At 41.9% G+C, this 19,753-nt stretch overlaps 1 protein-coding gene across 1 annotated transcript in view; it reads left to right on the forward strand.

The window, feature by feature from the left end:
* Nucleotides 1-6,205, forward strand: part of LOC128469958 (GTPase HRas-like) — an 11,573-nt gene extending 5,368 nt beyond the window's left edge. The window contains exons 2-5 of the mRNA XM_053451768.1: nucleotides 3,111-3,244; nucleotides 3,803-3,981; nucleotides 4,317-4,476; nucleotides 5,577-6,205. Of these exons, the coding sequence (XP_053307743.1) occupies nucleotides 3,134-3,244; nucleotides 3,803-3,981; nucleotides 4,317-4,476; nucleotides 5,577-5,687 (561 nt within the window). The 5' untranslated portion in view covers nucleotides 3,111-3,133 and the 3' untranslated portion in view covers nucleotides 5,688-6,205. The remainder of the gene's footprint in view (nucleotides 1-3,110; nucleotides 3,245-3,802; nucleotides 3,982-4,316; nucleotides 4,477-5,576) is intronic.
* The last annotated feature ends 13,548 nt before the right edge of the window (nucleotides 6,206-19,753 follow it).

Below are 19,753 nucleotides of genomic sequence, written 5' to 3' on the forward strand. Positions count from 1 at the left end.
CCTCCACACACACACACACATAGACACACACACTCTGCCCTCCACACATACACACACACTCTGCCCTCCACACACACACACAGTCACTCTGCCCTCCACACACACACACACACACACACACACACACACGCCCTCCACACACACACGCAGGGTCATGCTGCCCTCCCCGTTTTTTGTGTTAAATAACATAATGAAACATGCGTATTAATGAAAATGTTTGTGCCCAAAAGATCTATCCTCGTTTTTTTCTTAATTGTTTTTATTTTTGAGCCCCAATCTTTTCACTGACTGCTGTTAATAATACCAGTTTTTATAAACAGGTTAAATTCATTTCCGGTGCTCATTTCTAATTAAATTTAGCAAATAGAATATCTTTAAAGGGACAGTCCCCCCTTTCCTCTCTCCTCAGTGTTCTGTGAATCTACTGTTGCTGATGAGCGTTGCTCGCGTATTTACCTGCCAGCTCTGTGCTGATGCCCCCCTGATTTGGATGCCCCACACAGTATTAGCAGGGACTTTTAGTTAATCATTCTTGAAAATGTCAATACCAGCTGCTAGTAAATGGAAAAATAACATGCTTTATTCACTAAAGGAAGAGCTAGCAGAATCGGTGGTTGCTGCAAGATTCTCCAGCAAGAAGGGATGACCTGACCCTGTATATTTGAATGGTTGAGAGACTTTAAAGAAATCTCACAGATTTAACTATGCATTATGCAGGGCCTTCCATGCTCTTCCTGCGGCAGAGGGGCTGGGGTTGGCCCTTCATAATGTATGATGAAGTGAGTGAAGTAAAACATTATTTTGTCTTATTGATTATACACTAAGAATGGCACAGTAACCCCTTCCTGTAGTAGGAGCTCACAGGGGTTTGGCCCTTCCTAATGTATAGTAAATTGATGCCGTTGACCACAACTCTCTTGAAAGGGGGAAAGATAGGGTAGAGAGTGTGTAAAGGTGAAAGGTTAGCGGAGGGACTGCCGATGGCTCTGGTCGAATGTGATGGGTGCTAATGAGTGATGGTAAACTCGGGTAATCCACTGTAACCAGTTTAGCAGGTATTTGGTTATATAAGATAAAAAGTGGCACTGGGTGCTCCTTTGGAGACTTTTTTGGGGAAAGCTGGTGGATCATGGTTTTCAAAACGATCCTCAACTTCTACAAACCATTTTGGATTGAGAGATTATCTAATCTATAAAAAAATAGTCATAAAATTTAGTGCCTGTAAGCCCACTGAGCTAGAGAACAGGGTCCACTGGTGAAGGACTGGTGGGCGTCGAAGTGGAAGACGTACGGTAAGGGCAATTCATCTGTTGTGTACTTTGTCATGAATATTAATGAGGCGGGTGGCTGACGCAGGACACAAATCGCAGCATCACTTGAATCTTTTGTTGGGGAATGAAAGTGATAAACACGATACACAATAAGCCGTGGGTTTCCCTGAACGTGCGGAGTGACGGTGGAGGGGTGCGGGTTATAACACCGGCCAGACAGGCATTTGAAGTACATCTGATGGCTGCATCGTTTTACATAAAGGAGACGTTGTGATGAAGCTGACCGACGGATGAATAGATGATTCAGTTTTGTAAAGGCCAAAAATGGGGAGGAAGAAAAAGGTGGGCATCGGGATCGGGAGTGAAAAACATTTCATGTGGTGAGACGGAGAAATTAGAGAGCAGTAGTAGTATTGATTATAGTCGCGTGGACTATTGGCCATGGAATCCAAATAGCAGAGATGCCACGAGCCCGGCAGACTCCGATGGTGGAGTCATTAGAAACGTGGAAACTAATGGCAGATACAAACCGTTCAGGCCATATAGTCTGCTCATTCATCTCATGGTGTGAACTCATCGAGCTTTACTCAGCGCCTGGGATTTCCGATAGCCTCACGCTTATCCGAAGGAACCGAGAAGGTAGTTTGTGAAGCTCCTTAATCCTGACTTGTGTCTCTCGTGCTCGTGAGGTTTAGCACCTGGTGACGCTATTGTGTTTTGCTTCTAGAAGACTGAGGTGGGATAATCCTAGAGAAAGGTTGTCACTTGACACACAAGAGTTTATATTACTCAGATTAGATTGTCGTGTTTGAGCCACTGGGTCTGGAGCTTGTGCTTTTTAAACCCGGGCTACCAGGAGCCGAAGAGCCAAATGATAGAGGATTCCTTCCTTGACTTGATTTTTATGATGTGTTTGGGTGGGATGCTGCCAGTTGAGATGAATTGCAGATGCGCTCCCACTTTGTGACTCCCTTGAACCTCCAAATCAATGTCTGTAGAAGAAGTTGTGTTTTTCACTTGTTTTGGTTTCTAGGAGGTCTCTGGACCTTCTCTGAGGTCACTTTGCTGTGGCGTTTTGCCACACGCTTGGGGCTGTCAGGGCATATGTGTCAGACAGCAACCGGCATCCTGTGATAATCCGTATCACCGCCTCTGGATAGCAACTGTGGGGGATAGTAATACCCCATCGCAGATATGTGCCTTCCCATATTCATGGCAGCTGTATTAGATAACTTGAAGGCAGTGGAGTTGCTGGTCAGTTCATGACAGATACACTCAAGCTGGTTGAAAGCCAAACCAATTCAGCTGGTGGTCCTTCTGCTCGTTGGATTGACAGGTCCACCTGATTATTGTTGGAAGTTGATGATGGAGTCTTGTAACCAGTAACTGTTTTTTATTTCCAGTTTACCCAGTTGCATGTGACACATTCTCTCTAGAGGTGTATGCATCTTCCAGTATCTCTTGGGAGTGCCTGTTTTAAAAAAACCCGTTGAGTGAGTTTACTTAACCGTGTCAAGCACTCGTCTCATGGTAGCCTAATCGCTTTATTTAATCGTTTGTTTCAAGACGTAGCTGTCGTCCTGGTATGGATGGCCACCATGGTCTTGCCGTAGGTTTACCATGTGCAGTGTTGAAGTAATGTTTTACTTCACTCACTTCATCATACATTATGAAGGGCCAACCCCAGCCCCTCTGCCGCAGGAAGAGCATGGAAGGCCCTGCATAATGCATGGTCACCAGTAACCTCTTACAATTTGCCCCTGTGGCTTTATCAGTAACTGTGTTATTCTCCGCCCGAGCGAGGTCTCTGGAGTCACTAAACTGTCTTCCTTTCTTCAGGTGACGGAATCCGTGCAGGTGAAATGACTGAGTACAAACTCGTAGTGGTCGGTGCTGGAGGCGTTGGGAAGAGCGCACTAACTATTCAACTTATCCAAAACCACTTTGTGGATGAATATGACCCCACAATCGAGGTGAGGCAGGACGCTCGCTGGCACACATATACCGGAAGCCATGATGTCAAGCTTTTACAAGGAAACTGGTGACATCATAGCTTCTAGTTTATTCATTAAAACTGCCTACGGCTTGTGTTTTATGTTTTGGAGATACTTAGTTGTTGGGATTCCTATCCCCGTAGCAGATGTCTTTTATTATACGTTTACCTTATTTTGCTCCCTAAACTCGGTGACATTGGTCAGCTTAGTGGAAAAGTCACATCTGCTTTAAAACGCCATGTTTTGAGAAGTTTGGATACAAATGTCATGTGACCTGTTCGTAGACTTGTTATCGATTGGCTATTTAAGTAAAGCTGTCCCGTTTTCCGGTTACAAATATCGGAAACTATTCCAAGTGTGTTTGATGTTAACCTTCCACGTTCTGCTGATATGGGAGATGGGATAAACTAGGTGTCTTCCCCAATAGAGTGAAAGCTCTCTGACTGGTCACCAGTATGTGTGGGTGCCTTACTGGTATCACGGTTATCTTGGTCACCTAAGGGTTACTTGACTTTTTCTTTTTGCTTTTTTCCCCAGGACTCGTACCGGAAGCAGGTCGTGATTGATGGAGAGACATGTCTGCTGGACATCTTGGACACTGCAGGTCAAGAAGAGTACAGCGCCATGAGGGATCAGTATATGCGGACTGGAGAAGGCTTTCTGTGTGTCTTTGCTATCAATAACACAAAGTCCTTTGAGGACGTTCACCATTACAGGTTAGAGACGGACTCTGATTTCACTTCTTGTTCTGCCACACCTCTGCCTGGCATCTAATTATCAGATGGTTGGGTGTCATAATAGTATTTACAGACGATGAAACTATGCAAATATGTAGCTAAAAGTGAGAAGAAAATACATTTTATAACATCTTAGCTGGATCTAAAGAAATAGTAGAGGCTAATACAGCGGGGGATTTAAACATGCTTAGGAAAGTCACGTGTGTCCTGAAGCTAAGATGAGACGGGGGGGGGGGGCAAATAAGGTTACTGGACATTTTTAGTACCTTTTTTTTAATGGATCAATTTGTGTTGTTTTAATTGTATTATTCCAGGGAGCAAATCAACAGAGTAAAAGATTCTGATGATGTCCCGATGGTATTAGTTGGAAACAAATGTGACCTTCCTTCAAGAACAGTGGATACAAAACAGGCCCAGGAGCTGGCGAAGAGCTATGGAATCCCCTTCATAGAGACATCTGCCAAAACTAGACAGGTGAGTGTTCCCTTCGCACGCACGCGATTAGAGCGCTATAAATTATTCTGCAGTGTTGGTCTGTAAAGAGAGAGTGCCTGTTTCTGATATACCGAGACCACAACCAGAGCTCCACGCACTAGAGCCTGTCCGACCTTCACGAGTCAGACACTGCCAATAACATACATCCCACCCTAAGACGATTTTTTTTTTTTGTTTGTTTTAAATCACAAATTAAGTTTTTATTGCACGTGATTTTGTTGTTGCGATGTATGTTTAATGCTCTTAATTCATTGACTATCTTTTGCATTGTACTGTGTAGAATTTTTATATTTCATATTTAATGTTACATCTGCAAGCAGAGAGTCGTCTCCGGGCCAATTCATTCATTTTAAACTGAGGTGTTGGAGTTTAGTTTAGAAAATTGTTAACCTGAATCTCTGATTTCTCTGCTGAGCTACTAATACACATTATGTATTTATGTATTTAATATATTTGTGCTTGGGGTCACTCAGCTGTTTTCCTGGAAGATGAGGAAATTTCTAGCTGTAACATAATTGCAAAAGGGCTTCTAACCATCAATTAGCCTTTTAAACTTAGATCAGCAACACAACGTGCCATTGGAGCACAGGAGTGATGGGAGTGATAAAGGGCCATTGGAGCACAGCAGTGATGGGAGTGATGACGGGCCATTGGAACACAGGAGTGATGGGAGTGATAAAGGGCCATAGGAGCACAGGAGTGATGGGAGTGATAAAGGGCCATTGGAGCACAGGAGTGATGGGAGTGATAAAGGGCCATTGGAGCACAGGAGTGATGGGAGTGACAAATGGACTCTGTACGCCTATGAAGAGATTCCATTAAAAATCAGCCTTTTCCAGCTACAATAGTCATTTACAACATTAACCCCGTCTGCGCTCGATTTCTGATCAGTTTCATGTTATTTTCCTGGACAGAATTTGCTTTTCTTTCAAAGTGACCCCACACTTTTGACTACACACAATGTATGATGTTTGGTGAGATACACAAAGTTTGAGGAAAGGGCTTCTGCGTTCTGTTGTGTGATAGGTGTGTTCTGTCGCATCTAACCCCATATCGTTTACTCTCCTCCGTGAACGCAGGGAGTCGAAGATGCTTTCTACACCCTGGTCCGTGAGATCCGCAAACATAAAGAGAAGATCAGCAACGGGAAGAAGAAAAAGTCCTCCAAGAGGAAGTGCGTGATTCTTTAGATCGAGTGCCATCCCTAAGGTGTGCTTGATGAATAAGCCTCGCTGCCAACTGGGCTGCCATATGAGCTGCAAGCAGGCAAGATGTGTGGACATTTTTTATGCAGTGCGATGAAAATTAATGCCATGAAAATCAACGCTCACCATTTTTTTTTTTTTACTTCAACAAAATCCATAAAACCCAGACTGTGGCGTAATCGGCCGTTTAGAAAACCATCCCTGTCCAAGACATTCTGCTCCGGAAAGAGGTCCGAATGTAGTTTATCCAAAAGAAGCAATACCCACAATTATTTTGTCTTAACTCCCTTTCTCTTTCCGTCTGGAAGAGGCTCCCTGAGGCCGATCCGCCATCCCCTTTTAATATTCAGAATCAACCAATTAAAGCGCTCATCAGTATTTTTTTAAAGTTCTCTTAGAAAGGATATTGTAGGGATTGTTTAAAGGGTGTGTTGAGGAAACATCGTCGTGAATATTGTCTGAAAATGAAAAACATGCTAGTAATAAACAAAGGTTAAAAATCTTTCTTGTGTTTTTTGGGTGTATAAGGGAAACGCGTCTTTATTGTATAACTTTACGTAACCCGTAGCAAGTAACGTTTACTATTAATCATAATATTTTAAAAAGCAGCCGAACTATTGCGCTAAAAACATCCGTAGCCAAACTGCGGCCTTTCATAAAACGCTTACAACATACCGTATAAGACTTGCGAATAAAAACTAAACAACAACTGCCTGTGGGGACGATTCAGTATCCATTCAGCCATCAGAGTCATCAGTGAAGTCGCTGTAAGACAGATATGTTACATTGTAAGCAATATAATATATATATATTACACTCCAGGCATCATACGCACTGCTGATATATATTATCTAAATAACCGATGGGACTGGCGGTACAAAAAACCCTCCCACCATGCTCATCTTTTCTTTTAATGCTAACGGTGTAGGGCAGTTACCGAGACACCCCAGGGGCAGAATTGGGCAGTGGCCACATTCTATTCCAGAAGCGGGGTTCATAAAACTTTTAGACAGTCGCTGTGCTTTGAGAGCTGCGTTGGGAGCCTCTCCTGTAGAAGAATGATGGTTGAATTCCACCAAAATCATATTTAGCCTTAAGAAATAGCTCCTTAGAGATACAAGGAGTCCGTTTACTCTGTATTTGTGTTATTAATATTGTCTCTCTACTGTGAGGTAAGTAAATTGCAATTAAGTACTATATTACCTTTAAAAAGGTGGAGGCTGCAGATGTTGCATGCAGAGATGTGGTGCTAGGAGTCTGCTCACGGCTGTCCAGATGTTCTCACTTGGATTCGTTGGATAAAAGAATAAAGTACTCAGGAGGAGGAGAACCAGAAGCTTTGGGATGGATATGTTCCGTCCGACGTGGGTACAACACTGACCCACGGAGCATCCTTGAACCTTTCTAAACCTAAACACAGCAGAGGAGGAATAATGTTTCCTATCGTATGTCAGCAGCTTTCCTTTATTGGACAGTAAGAACAGTTTAACGGCCTTTACACATTTCTTTAAACTCTTGAGAAAGTGATTAAGCAAAACCGCATAATCACTCCTCTACAAGGTTAAAGAAGCCCTTTAACTCACCTGTGTCCATACCACATCAGACCATCGCGACAAGCACGGAGCTGGAGCGACTGAGCACCGGTGGGTACGTTTCTCTTGCAGTGGCTGAGTAAAGCGTACATTTACTATCTCCCGTTCCACCGCATCCCAAAGGTGCTCTATTGGATTGAGATCTGGTGACCGTGGAGGCCGTTGGAGTTCAGTGACCTCATTGTCATGTCCAAGAAACCAGTTTGAGATGATGTGAGCTTTGTGACATTTTGCATTATCCAGCTGGAATCACTATCCCACACCATTACACCACCAGTCTGAACGGTTGATACAAGGCAGGATGGATCCATGCTTTCATGTTGTTTACACCAAAGTCTGACCCGGCCATCTGAATGTCGCAGCTGGAATCGAGACTCATCAGACCAGGCAACGTTCTTCCAGTCTTCCATTGTCCAAATTTTGTGATTCTGTGCTAATTGTAGCCTCGGTTTCCTGTTCTTGGCTGATAGGAGTGGCACCCGGTGGGGTCTTCTGCTGCTGTAGCCCATCTGCTTCTAGGTTCGATATGTTGTACGTTCAGGGCTGGTATTCTGCATACCTTGGTTGTAACGAGCGGTTAATTGAGTTACTGTTGTCTTTCTGTCATCTCGAACCAGTCTGCCCTTTCTCCTCTGACCTCTGACATCAACAACATTTCCGTCACACAACTGACACTTGCTTTCTCTTTTTCGAACCGTTCTCTGTAAACACTAGAGATGGTTTGGCTGAAAATCCCAGCAGATCAGCAGTTTCTGAAATACTCAGACCAGCCCGTTTGGCACCAACAACCACCATGCCACGTTCAAAGTCACTTAAATCCCCTTTCTTCCCCATTCTGATGCAGAGTTTGAACTTCAGCAAGTTATCTTGCCCACGTCCACATGCCTAAATGCACTGGGCTGCTGCCATGTGATTGGCTGATTAGCTATTTGTGTTAACGAGCAATTGAACAGGTATACCTAATAGAGAGGCCAGTGAATGTGTATGTATAATTATTTTCCTTGTTCGCTTAACAAGCAAACTTTCTTCAAACCTTATGTTTTTGTTTAAAGCATACATGCCATACATCTTCCCGGGGCCAACATTAAAAGGAATTAAAAAAGCTAAATGTTCATTATAATGTTTATCAGATAAAAGGGTTTTCACTCACCAAGCTATATGTCCTTCAGCTATATTATTAGCAGAGGTGGAACGGAGAAGGCCTCGGCCGAGCGGAACGATTTTATTATCCAACGGGAGTAAAGACAAATCAGGAGCATCGCCATCGATCCTGGAGAGGGATTATATTTCATTTTATGGGTAAAGTTGATAAGACTTTAAATGCTGGGACGGATAACATTTGCCTTAAACGATGCAAGCTAAAAAGCTTAAATAGTCCTTGGGTTCACATAGAAATAATAATTCTGAATGAATTATTAATGAATAACACATTAACCTGTAATTTTGTTTGAAATGTATAATGTTGAAGGATGGCCATACCCTGATCTTGGGTGTAAGGATTGCTCCTTCTCTGTGAAAAGCTGCAGCGCTCCGTTTAACATGGCTGAGAGCTGTTTCCATGCGTTCTTCAGCTGACACAAACTACCGAGTCTTTGTCGCAAGATTTGTTCTTCTGACTGCAACAAGATGGAGGATCCCGGGTGAGAAAAGAACGTGAAAACATTTCGTCAAAGTTACACATCGGCAATACTCACTGGATTGTTCTCAATCTCCAGGCCTTAAGGGCTACCCAAACAGATCTGGAATTATATACTTTTTTAAAGTGATTTTTTGCCATTTTTTTTAGATGCTTTGGCTTCCAACAATTTAAAAGTTTTTATATTTTTTTTTTGTGAAACATTTCTATTATGAATAAGACACATTGTCCATCCAAGTGGAGCCTTTATGACTTGCTTCTTAATTTAAGAAATGAAAGCCAGGTCCCCCTGTGTAGGAAGCATGAAGTAGGAATACTTAATGAGGACAGGTAGAAGTTCACATCTTTGCAGCAATGACGTCCGCCCTGATCATGGAGGAACAAACCTTCACAGGACAGTCTGGATTTTTGGGCACCGTCCCGGGTAGTTGCCTCAATGTCTCGCCTCTGCGGGCAGTGGGGGGTAACTGGTTAGTTGGGGAGATCCTCAGATCTACCCTGACTGACGAAGTGGCTCTTCATGTAAGGAGGGCAGGTGGCCACGCTCTGACCACAGCCAAGTCTAAAGCAGGTTTGCCCACGATCAGCCATTCCCACCTCTTTTCACACCGACACCACAGATGTCTAGATCTGGACACCTGAGATGCTAGGTGGTGGCAGTAGAATGTTCCCTATATCGGCCTTTATGGAAACCCTGAGGGTTTCCATCTCCACGTATGAATCGAAGTCATAACATAAATTGAACTCATGTCCATGTACTAACACAGCCCAAAGGACAAATAGCCCACACAATGATTGTTAAAGATGGATCACCTACCTGCGGGGATGAACGCTCGGGTGAAACGACTTGCTGGAGAAGGTTCATTATCACATCTGTTCCCTGCATCAGATGAGCAAGCTGCACGGCAAATAAAATGTATGTGGAATACATATATTCTTCCCCAAAAAAGCTTATAACGGTTAAAAGGCATAAGCCTTGCTTTGATTTTCGTAAATTTTGTGAAACTGGAAATTTAGAGATTTAGGGATTCCCCTGGCCAAATCCAGACAGTCCAGAGAAATGGAATATTAATATTGTTAAGCTGCGGGGCCACAAGTTGCACTAAAGAGGTTTAACCCCTTAATGACAAAGTCCGTGCATGTACGGGCTCAAAAATGCATTGTTTTCAATGGGTTTAGGGACCGCCCATTGTCCTTAAGGGGTTAAAGTCCATTTCCAAATAATCAGGCTTCTCCACTTCTCCAAGCATTCTGCTCTCCTTTGCATTGTCCTCAATCCACTTTTGCAAGAATATGATTTTTGTGGAGTGGTTATGTAGCCAAAATGTAATTTCATCCCTGCGGTGGACCTTGCACCACTCATTTCTGAGGACCAGGGCTCCTTGTCTGTCTTGTGCTAAATAGAACGTCTCAGTCTTAAACACCCAGCTGACTAATGAAACTCTACGGAGGAACAAGCTTCATTAGCATTGCCATAAAGCATCAGCCCAGTGTGGTGTTTAAACAGGGAAGGTCACAGCAAATATCGCATGACTGGCAACAATTGCAGCCTCCAGGTTGGCGGATAAAGGAAGCTTATTGGAGGAAAACGAAATAAAACCAGATTTTTGTCAGGGCTAACCTATATACTTTATCCAGGGGGCTTCCCCTTTAAACTTCAATCCCAGCGAGCTCCTACACATGACTTACGTGAAAGAGTCAACATCATTCCGGGCGCTCGGCGCGTGTAACTCACCAGCAACTCGGTCCCAGCATCATCGGCTTCCACGTTTACTTCTTGCATACGAGGAGTATCTTGGGTGCCGGGGTACGGAGTTATTCCACACAGAGGACTCGACAGCTTACACTTTTCACTTGGATCCTGTAAGAAGTAAGTGCTCGATTTTAGTTGGAATAAATTATATTAAAGCTTCTAACGCATGAAAGGCTTTTTTGTAGATTTAAGTAAATAAATGTTTTCATTTTATGTAATTATTTTTTCTAATAACTCTAGCGTTTGGACTCCTTTGTACACAAAAAAGTCTGTTGATGACATCATCTTGGGAGTGGGACAATCTACTTAACGAGTGTATGTATTTAATGAGAGATCAGCTGAGGTTCATTTCCCTACTAGAGAGTGCAAGCAATGCTTTGTCTGTGGAACCCCCTGTTTTAAAACAGATGATTTTATATGACATGTAATGAACATGTTTTCTTTACTTACCGTGTCCATCTCTGCGATCTCCGCACACACAGACTGTACTAGATTAGGGCCGGTAACTGTGCTCACAACGTCATCCGGTTGTCTGGGAAAATGTAGTAAATAGTTTGTTAGCTAAGGGCACGTAGTACACACACGGTACACGCATAGTACAGGCATAGTACAGGCATAGTACACGCATAGTACACACATGCCTCTCTGCAGAGAATAGCACATATAGGCAGATTACCTTTACATATGCATATGGGTCATATAACTAATCATATACTCAAAGCAGAACCTAATGTCATAATTATTTAGCTATTATTAGAGAAGGAAAATAAAACCGGATAAACTATGGCCAAGGCTTAATAGCAAATACGCAAAATAGAAAATAGTAAGCAATGAAACTACAGCCCATGAATACACTTAAAGTGAAAGCAGAATTAGCAATTATACTGTAGCTTCTTCCATTAAAATTTTTTTTGTTGCACCTACTTACGTCTTTAAGCGGATGCCGAGATCTGGGCCACATCATCCGGCAGATATCGCCTTCAATTTATTCCTTTGCAAGGCTATATGACATCGTATCAATTATTGATAATCAACTACTGGTGGAGCCCAAAAGGGAGCACTGCAAGGAGATGAGTGTTGGCTGATGTGGCACAGATCTTTGTGTCCTGTAAGGTTGTCTACCAAACCCCTTGTACCATATTACCCGGTGGCACTGGGTACCCTAACAATGAGGGGCTCTCAGGTTTCTGCTCAATCATAATCCTGATCAATCTGAAATTGTTTTATCCTTTGACTTCTATCAGAACGACCTTAAAACCGACTTACATCGCCTCGTCTTCTCTCACTTGCATCAGCTGTTCTTGCAGGTCATTCTTCTGAGTTTTAAGTTCCTTTAAAGCACAAATAAACAGCAAAAATAACTTGGAAAAGTTTTAATGACTAAAGTAAAGTAAATAGAAGTGCCTCACAGCAATGAAGATCCGGTTAAATGCCGTGTATATTATATGTAAGGGCAAGGTTAAGCATTTAAACATGGATTATTCCACTTTATACAAAATAATAATACATTTTATTATAAATAAAATAAACATATTAGTCATTTTATTTTCCTTATCAAATTTAAAATGACTGCTGCTCTATGACATCATAATAGGAGTTTGTGCCGGTCTGTTGTAAAGGCTATGCCAGTAACTGACTGGTATCATAAAGAAATGTATACCCATCCAAGGCATTGTTCGACAAAGAGCAGTCATAACAGATTTTATTAGAAGGTAAAATCAATTGAGGCTCTACACTTCCAGACCCCCATTCCAATGATACGGACTGGTCAACGTCTTCCCACGAGCCCCTACAAAGCCAAATACCTTTAGCTTGGTTCTCCCCATAATATTGTCTTCTAGTGTGATCTATTAACCACGTTTGTCATGGGAAGAAACAAGGAGAACTTGAGGGTCCTTATTAACAACCTGTAACCTGTAGAAACGATGATCCTTAATTTCATCGACACCCCAATACCTGTATGACAGACACGTGCTCCTCGACTATGAGCTGAAGCTCCTCTGACTGCATCCGTTTCTGCAAATAAATCATTATTATTATTATTGAAATGATCTATAGGTAATATATTGCAATTTAGTTTTTTTTTCTCCCCAAATGCTGTAGTACTACCCTTATCCCCATGTGAAGAAAATACTTTTAGCTACTTTTCAACAGCCCCCCAATTGCAGGATCGCACCCTGTGAATGTACGGACCGTAAGAAGCTCCGCAGAAATCACTGGCGCTATATAAAAAAAACAACATATAATAACTTCGGTGACATCTGCTGGATGTTTATAACACAACGCGAGGTTTGGTACACGTTACAGGATACTGGTTATTTTGATGAATCCTATAATGTTTGACTTTCACACAATGTTAAAAGATCCAGTGAAACAGACTGAATCACCAAAGCCCATCAATAGAACTTAAATGACTGTAAATTATATTAATATTCTTCAAATGCCATATGATTTTTAATAATAAACCAGTTGTGAGGCTCCGGGTACTTTGGGTTCTTGTCTGCGCTGCCTCTGTCTTCTGTCGCCTGCCGTGATCTATAATCTTCTCAGAAGAAGACTATTTCTTATTACATAAAATTCTAAAACCCTCTGTTTTTGTTCATTAAAGCTCAACGTCTTCCCATGAGCCCCACTTTTTTTTTTTTTTTTTTTAGAGTGTCAGCTCTTGGGAATTCAATCTAGAAATAATTACATGTAAAACGGACCACAGCCCGTCCCCGCTCTTACCTGCGCAAGAAGCTCCTCTTTCTCGGAGAGACGGCTTTCACATTCACAAAGCTTGCACTGTGGACATAAACGCAGTAATTAAGAGTAACGAGTATTACCGGAGCGTTCCCCGAGTCACAGACGGAAGCGAAGGTCCCCCGTTTACCATGATCCTCGCATGTGCCGTCCTGAGCTCATTCATCTCCTCTTTAGCTCGTTCCTTCTCGTGGATGAACTTTTCATTCTAAAGAAACATCTGACATTTTAATAAGGAAGGTGGCTATAGCTTTATAGAGGTAAAGATCTAGCGGCCCAAACGGCAATCAAATCTTTAGTCAAGAGACATAGAAAAGGCTATACGATATCATTCACTTTTAGGATGTTAGGTGCCTCTTCCTCAGATTGAATTCTGTCTTCAGAAGAGACCTCCGAGGTCCTAAAGTTTATGAGTTTACCGCATTTTCTATGCCAGCTTTGACAAAACACTCAAGTTTTGACATTTTGACTGAGACAATAGCATAATAGAGGCATACAATTAAGATGGTGTTTTTTAACTGTGATCTGTACAGATCTGCTTTCATCTGTCCCAACACAAACGACTCCGTCCATATCTGCCACCACCAGTAACACCAGTAAGATGAGGGAATTGGTTGTCTATCACGCCATTGTGCTATGTGTTGGGGAGAACCTAGGCATCACATGCACCGTGTCATTTATGTGGATAACCAGATTTCTCCCCGAGTGGAATCTTTTGCCCAGCTCTGGCTGGAAACCGTGTAATCTTTTCTCTTACAATACCGTAGACAAATAATTATATATATATAACACCCAAAGATTCCGTTTCAATGGGCAGCATAGGAACTGTTAGTGTATACAGTAGATAAACAACTTTTAAAACACTGATGAGTTGATCTGATTATAGTATAGAAGCCCGCAGAGCAATAATTTGTGTCATCGACATTCATCTCATACAATAAATGCTTTGTTACCTCTTCCTGGAGAGTCTGCACTTGTTTGTTGAGTGACGCGTTTTCCTTATCCTGTAAAACAAAGAAGGTGAAAAGGCCTCTTCTATTGGAATAAATATTTAGATGCACTTACAAGTACAATTCTCTACAGAAATAATGCAAGCTTTATAGCAGAGCCCGAAGAAGTCCAAACCCAGGACCAGGGAAACAAATTAAAGTATAGAATTTGGGAGGTGGGATGTACCGGTATATACATGTGTTTATATGTATATATGTATGTTTGTGAGCATGGAACTGTACTTGTGTGTGCATGTGTATTGTATGTGTGTGAGCATGAATGTGTACTTGTGTGTGAGCAGGGTGGTATAATTGTGCGTGTTTGTGAGCATGTATGTGCAGTTGGGGGGGCCCAGGCAATTTTCGCACCAGGGCCCCGTGATTTCTAGTTGCTCCCTGGACAGAAATCTTCCTTTAATACTAAAAACTATTGAAATTCCTTGAGATTTGCTCACTGTAGCCCAGGATATTTGTAGGCCACGTATATTAAAAACCAAAGAAATACAAACTAAGGAACTAACCAGCTGTTTCTTCTCGAAGCACAATGCACCGACTTTGTCTTCCAGATTCCTGACCACCATCTTTACGTCTTCGAGTTCGTTGCTAGCCGCCTTGGCACGCTGAACTGTCTGCTGGACACTAAAAGAAAAAACACAAATATTATTCAGCACGGACCGATAAACGGGTGGGCATTGGCTAGGGACCCCCAAACTCCAAGGAAAGACAAAGTGTTTAATGCAATCATGCAACAAACAAAACACAATTTTCGTCAACACTACTCTACAATATTGTTGGCGCACTTCAGAAACTGCCTTTATTTGGGGGCTTGTTTGTCTAAATCAGTAGGGTATCTTTGGAGACATCTCAATTATTTCTTGGACAAAACTGTGCCTTTTGTGGCAAATTCTTTATGACTGGTTAGCCACCTTTCCCAAGCCCACCTCCCTCCTGGACGCTCCCGATTTGTATTTTATAATGACGTTAAGTGTCGCTTGGGACGCACCTCTTCAGCTTGTTCTTCAGGGTGGATACCTCGTCTGTAAGGTGGGAGTTCATTTCATCTGACAGTTCTAGGCTTCTTTGTAGCTTTGCTTTCTCTTCATTCAAATTCTTATTGGCAAAGTTAAGTTCGCTGATTTTGCTGATTAGATCAGCATTTTCTCCCCTTCAGAGAAACAAGCGTCACACACATGCCAAGACAAAATGGCAGTACACATAGGGATCCATACTTACAGGCACGTCTTATCATCCCCGCCGTATCCTACCAGCTGGGCATCATTGTGAATCAGCTTCTCTGTAGGACACAAAGTACAAATTATTTAGAAATGTATAGAGTTTAAAGGGACACTCCAGCCATCATATGATAGACGATGGCTGGAGCGTCCCTCCCAGCAACAGGAGAAATGTTCGGATGACCTCCAACATTTGAAATGGCCAAATAATGACAGCTCTTTTACCTAGCACACATCCTTAGCTCTTAGAAAAGGGGAACATCAGATGAGGAAAGGGGGACCGAGGGATATGGGTCTGAAAGAGGGTTATTTAGAGGTATGCAAGAAAATAGTTGTTCTTTAAGGGCCAAAAACTTCAGTCCCCATGTGTGTTTAAAGAAACAAATAATTGGTTTGTCCAATGAAACTATTTCAAATGTATTCAGAATAACAGAGAAATAGCATCAGCCCATGAAGGCCCTGGAAACGGCTGACAAGGCCTCACCCTGGGTCATACTAGGTTTCAAAACTTTCGGCTACATTCAAGGTTGGGAGGTCATGAAATCATGTATGAAGCTACATACCGTTAGTTATCATATAACTATTATTCGCGTGAAACCTCCTAGCTTTCTGTAGCGATAACCTACCTGGAGTCATTTGAGAGAATTCTTTCACAGATCCGTCATCGCTGGTTGTTTTTCCTGCGAATTCCCTAAATATCAAGATGGACTATTTAATGGTCAAGACAGATATTAATGTAGTGTAAGCATGGCCAGTCCCACAAAAATCAGCATCCCAGGCTATATAAGGATCAATTGATAACTAACCTCATTGCCCCCCCAAGTACACTCTTATGTAGGTCACAGGATCCCCACCACGTTCCGATCGCTAGCATAATGTTTAGCAGATCTCTGATACCAATCATAACCTCACCTGAATTATACTAACGGAGAATAGATTAGCCCCTTAAGGTCACCTGATCGTTTTATGTTAATGTACTCATGCTAGGGAGCACAAGAACATATAAAAGCCACGCTGGAGTAATGCATGGCTACAGGTCCAGAAAACACCTTAGCAATTAGGATTCTCAAAGTCCTCATACAAACCCATCCTGACAGCAGCTGGCGATCCACTCCGTCATTATTCTGCGGAATGTTTCTAAATCTACTAGGATCCCCTGATCCTCTGGATCGAGCATCTCACAAAGACACCGGAGCTTGTCTCCATCACGGCTAGGATCAATTACACTTTTTAACCGTTCTATTATCTGGACGACAGATACTTTCCCTGCAATAAAATAAAGGATAGCGAGACGACGTTACAAACCGAATGTAATGCAGATCATTTTATAATCTCTTTCATGTTTAAATGTTTAGAATGCTTTCAATGCAGCCCTACATTATACCGTCTTCATACGTGTTCCTGTTTAAAGGATACCATCTATGTCACCCTAGTTTTACAGAAGACAATATGGAGAAACTAGAGAAAAGCGTCAATTATATCTTTATCACTTAGACTCACATGAGCAGCCCACTGGGAATAGTTTTTTTGTATCTTTTAACTTACTATGAGTGTGATAAAGCATTTTCCACAAGAAATGCTCTTTTTCTAGTATTTCCAGTGCGAGGTATCTCCCATTCTTGGAAGACCACCTCTAGTGGCAATAGTCTACTGATAAATGTTACTGTATATCAGAGTCTTGTGTTTATCCAAGGAGCTAACCTCAAAATCATTATCCCATAGTTCGGCCTCACAATACAACATGCGATAAGGTTTATGTGATAAAATAATGTGGCTTTACGAGTGATAAGGAGTATGCCAGGTTTCTGAAATGGCCGGATCACAAATATAACATACAAAGAGAATTAGAAAGACGAGGAAGCTAACGTGACCTCTCAGGAGTAGACGCTTCTTCCCATCCACAGCCACAGTTACTTACCTCTTCCTTCTGAGTCAAACACTTGAAATACCAAATCCAGCATTTGCTCTTCAGGATGAACAAGGGGTTCATCAGCACCATCTGAAAGCATTAAACAAAAGTCTTATTGAACAACTGCTCCTCATACACAATGGAACAGTACTGTAGGCAAAAATATTTATATGTAGGTATATACACTCAATTCAAAGGTGTGGGGCCACTTAGGAATGTGTATAGAGGCTCTTTATCACTCCCATCACTCCTGTGTTCCAATGGCCCCTTATCACTCCCATCACTCCTGTGTTACACTGGCCCTTTATCACTCCCATCACTCTTGTGTTCCAATGGCACGTTGTGTTCGTTGATCCAAGTTTAAGTTTAAAAGACTAATTGATCATTAGAAAACCCTTTTGCAGTTATGTTACAGCTAAAAATGTCCTTGTTTTCTATGAAAGCAGCTAACTGACCCCAAACTTTTGAACAGTAGCGTATACAGCCTCTGAAGGTCCGTATTCATCATGGCCCTCAACTGCATCAATTCAATACCTACCTGAGATCGCAATATCCATCTGGCCGTCACCTTCAAAGAAATCTGCTGCCATTGAAAAAAAAAGGGAAAAAACGTCTAAAATTGTGAAAGCATTTGGTTGAAAATCGTTCACAAAAATACAATTAAAATAGAACTTTGACAGCAGATAAGGACCAATGGTCCCTTCTAGTTAATTTCGCATGAAAAATACATAATATTATAAAGCATAAAAATGCTAAAACCGACAATTAATTTAGTTAATTTGTTTATGACATCAGACAGGGTTTCACCACCCCAGGCTTACGGATATTTCCAGGCTGGCCGTACCTCCAAGCTGCTATCAGTTATGCCTAAAACCGTAGGTATGGAGCAGCGGGCAACATCTCAAGCTGGCCAAATGCCTTCTTACCCTCTGTATAAAGTCCATTGATCTGTTCTGGATGTGCATGAGGACTCATGGTATACGGGGGGCAAGCGGCTTCCTAAACCAGACCGTATACCAGATTCGTCTCATGCAACTCCATATAAAATACCCCAAAGCAATATTTTATACACGCACTTTTAACAGCATCGATATCATTAAATCACAGTACAAAATGTGACAGTTATGTCCCTCACAGGTCCCCTACTCTGTGTCTATATGCAGGCTGCCCCTCAATAATGGCGGGTATTTTCATACATGAAATTTAGAGCCTTTCTGGCCCCGCACAGCAATAGACCATTGGGGAGAAAGGCCCTCCTACAATGAAATTACCCAATTTATATACATTAAACCATTAAGGCTCATTCGCGTGCCAGAGGCCTCCACCTTGCAGCCCAAGCCTTTCCTCAGGTGAAAGAATGTTTTTTTTGTTTTTTTTTTTAATCTGGAAAACTTTATTGCACTTCCATTGACAAAGCCCCACGTTATTTAGATACTGACATTGCTTGCTAGGTGTTAATTGCTATAGGGATACTTATTCATTTATACTCAGGCATATATATATATAATCAGGGGCTTACCTAGAGTATTTGGCACCTGGGGTTTTCTTCTATAGTCTTTGACTTTTTCCCAGCACAAAAATCCTATTTTCCTTTCTCCCGGTTAACAATCCGTGCTCCCTTCTTCCTATCTATCGAAGGAACCGACGCTGTCAAGCCAGTCCATGACATAAATACAGAGTTTTCTGATCTTTATAGGTAGAAGGAAACAGTTACATAAAACACCCACACAAGATAAAACAAGAAACAAGATAAAACATGTTTTATTGATTACAATATACAGCTGATATTTCTACTTTAAGTTTTCTTTTTTGGGGGAATTAAAGGATGCAATGATTTTGGGGGTCTACCTGGGAAAGATTTTGGGGTATCTATGGCAGCAGCTGAAAAACTGGACATTGAGGGTTCTCTATCTGATAATTATTGTAGGGCTTCATTCCCGTAAGGCTGGTAGCCATTGGAACCATTCCATCATCTTTACTTGATGGTTTTATAATTTAGGCTTTGTAATCTGTTTAATCCCTTCAGAGCCTTACATTTGTCTAGAAGTAAATGATATGAGTATTAGTCTCTGTGGTGTAAATATTAATTAAAGTACCTGTGCATCACTTTAACCAATGAATTTATCAATGTAGTTCTGGCGAGGGATATGAAACAAGACTTAAGAGTAAACATGGCGGAATAAGGAGAAGATTATTGG

Source organism: Spea bombifrons, chromosome 12 (assembly GCF_027358695.1).
Source record: "Spea bombifrons isolate aSpeBom1 chromosome 12, aSpeBom1.2.pri, whole genome shotgun sequence".
NCBI lineage: Eukaryota > Metazoa > Chordata > Amphibia > Anura > Pelobatidae > Spea > Spea bombifrons.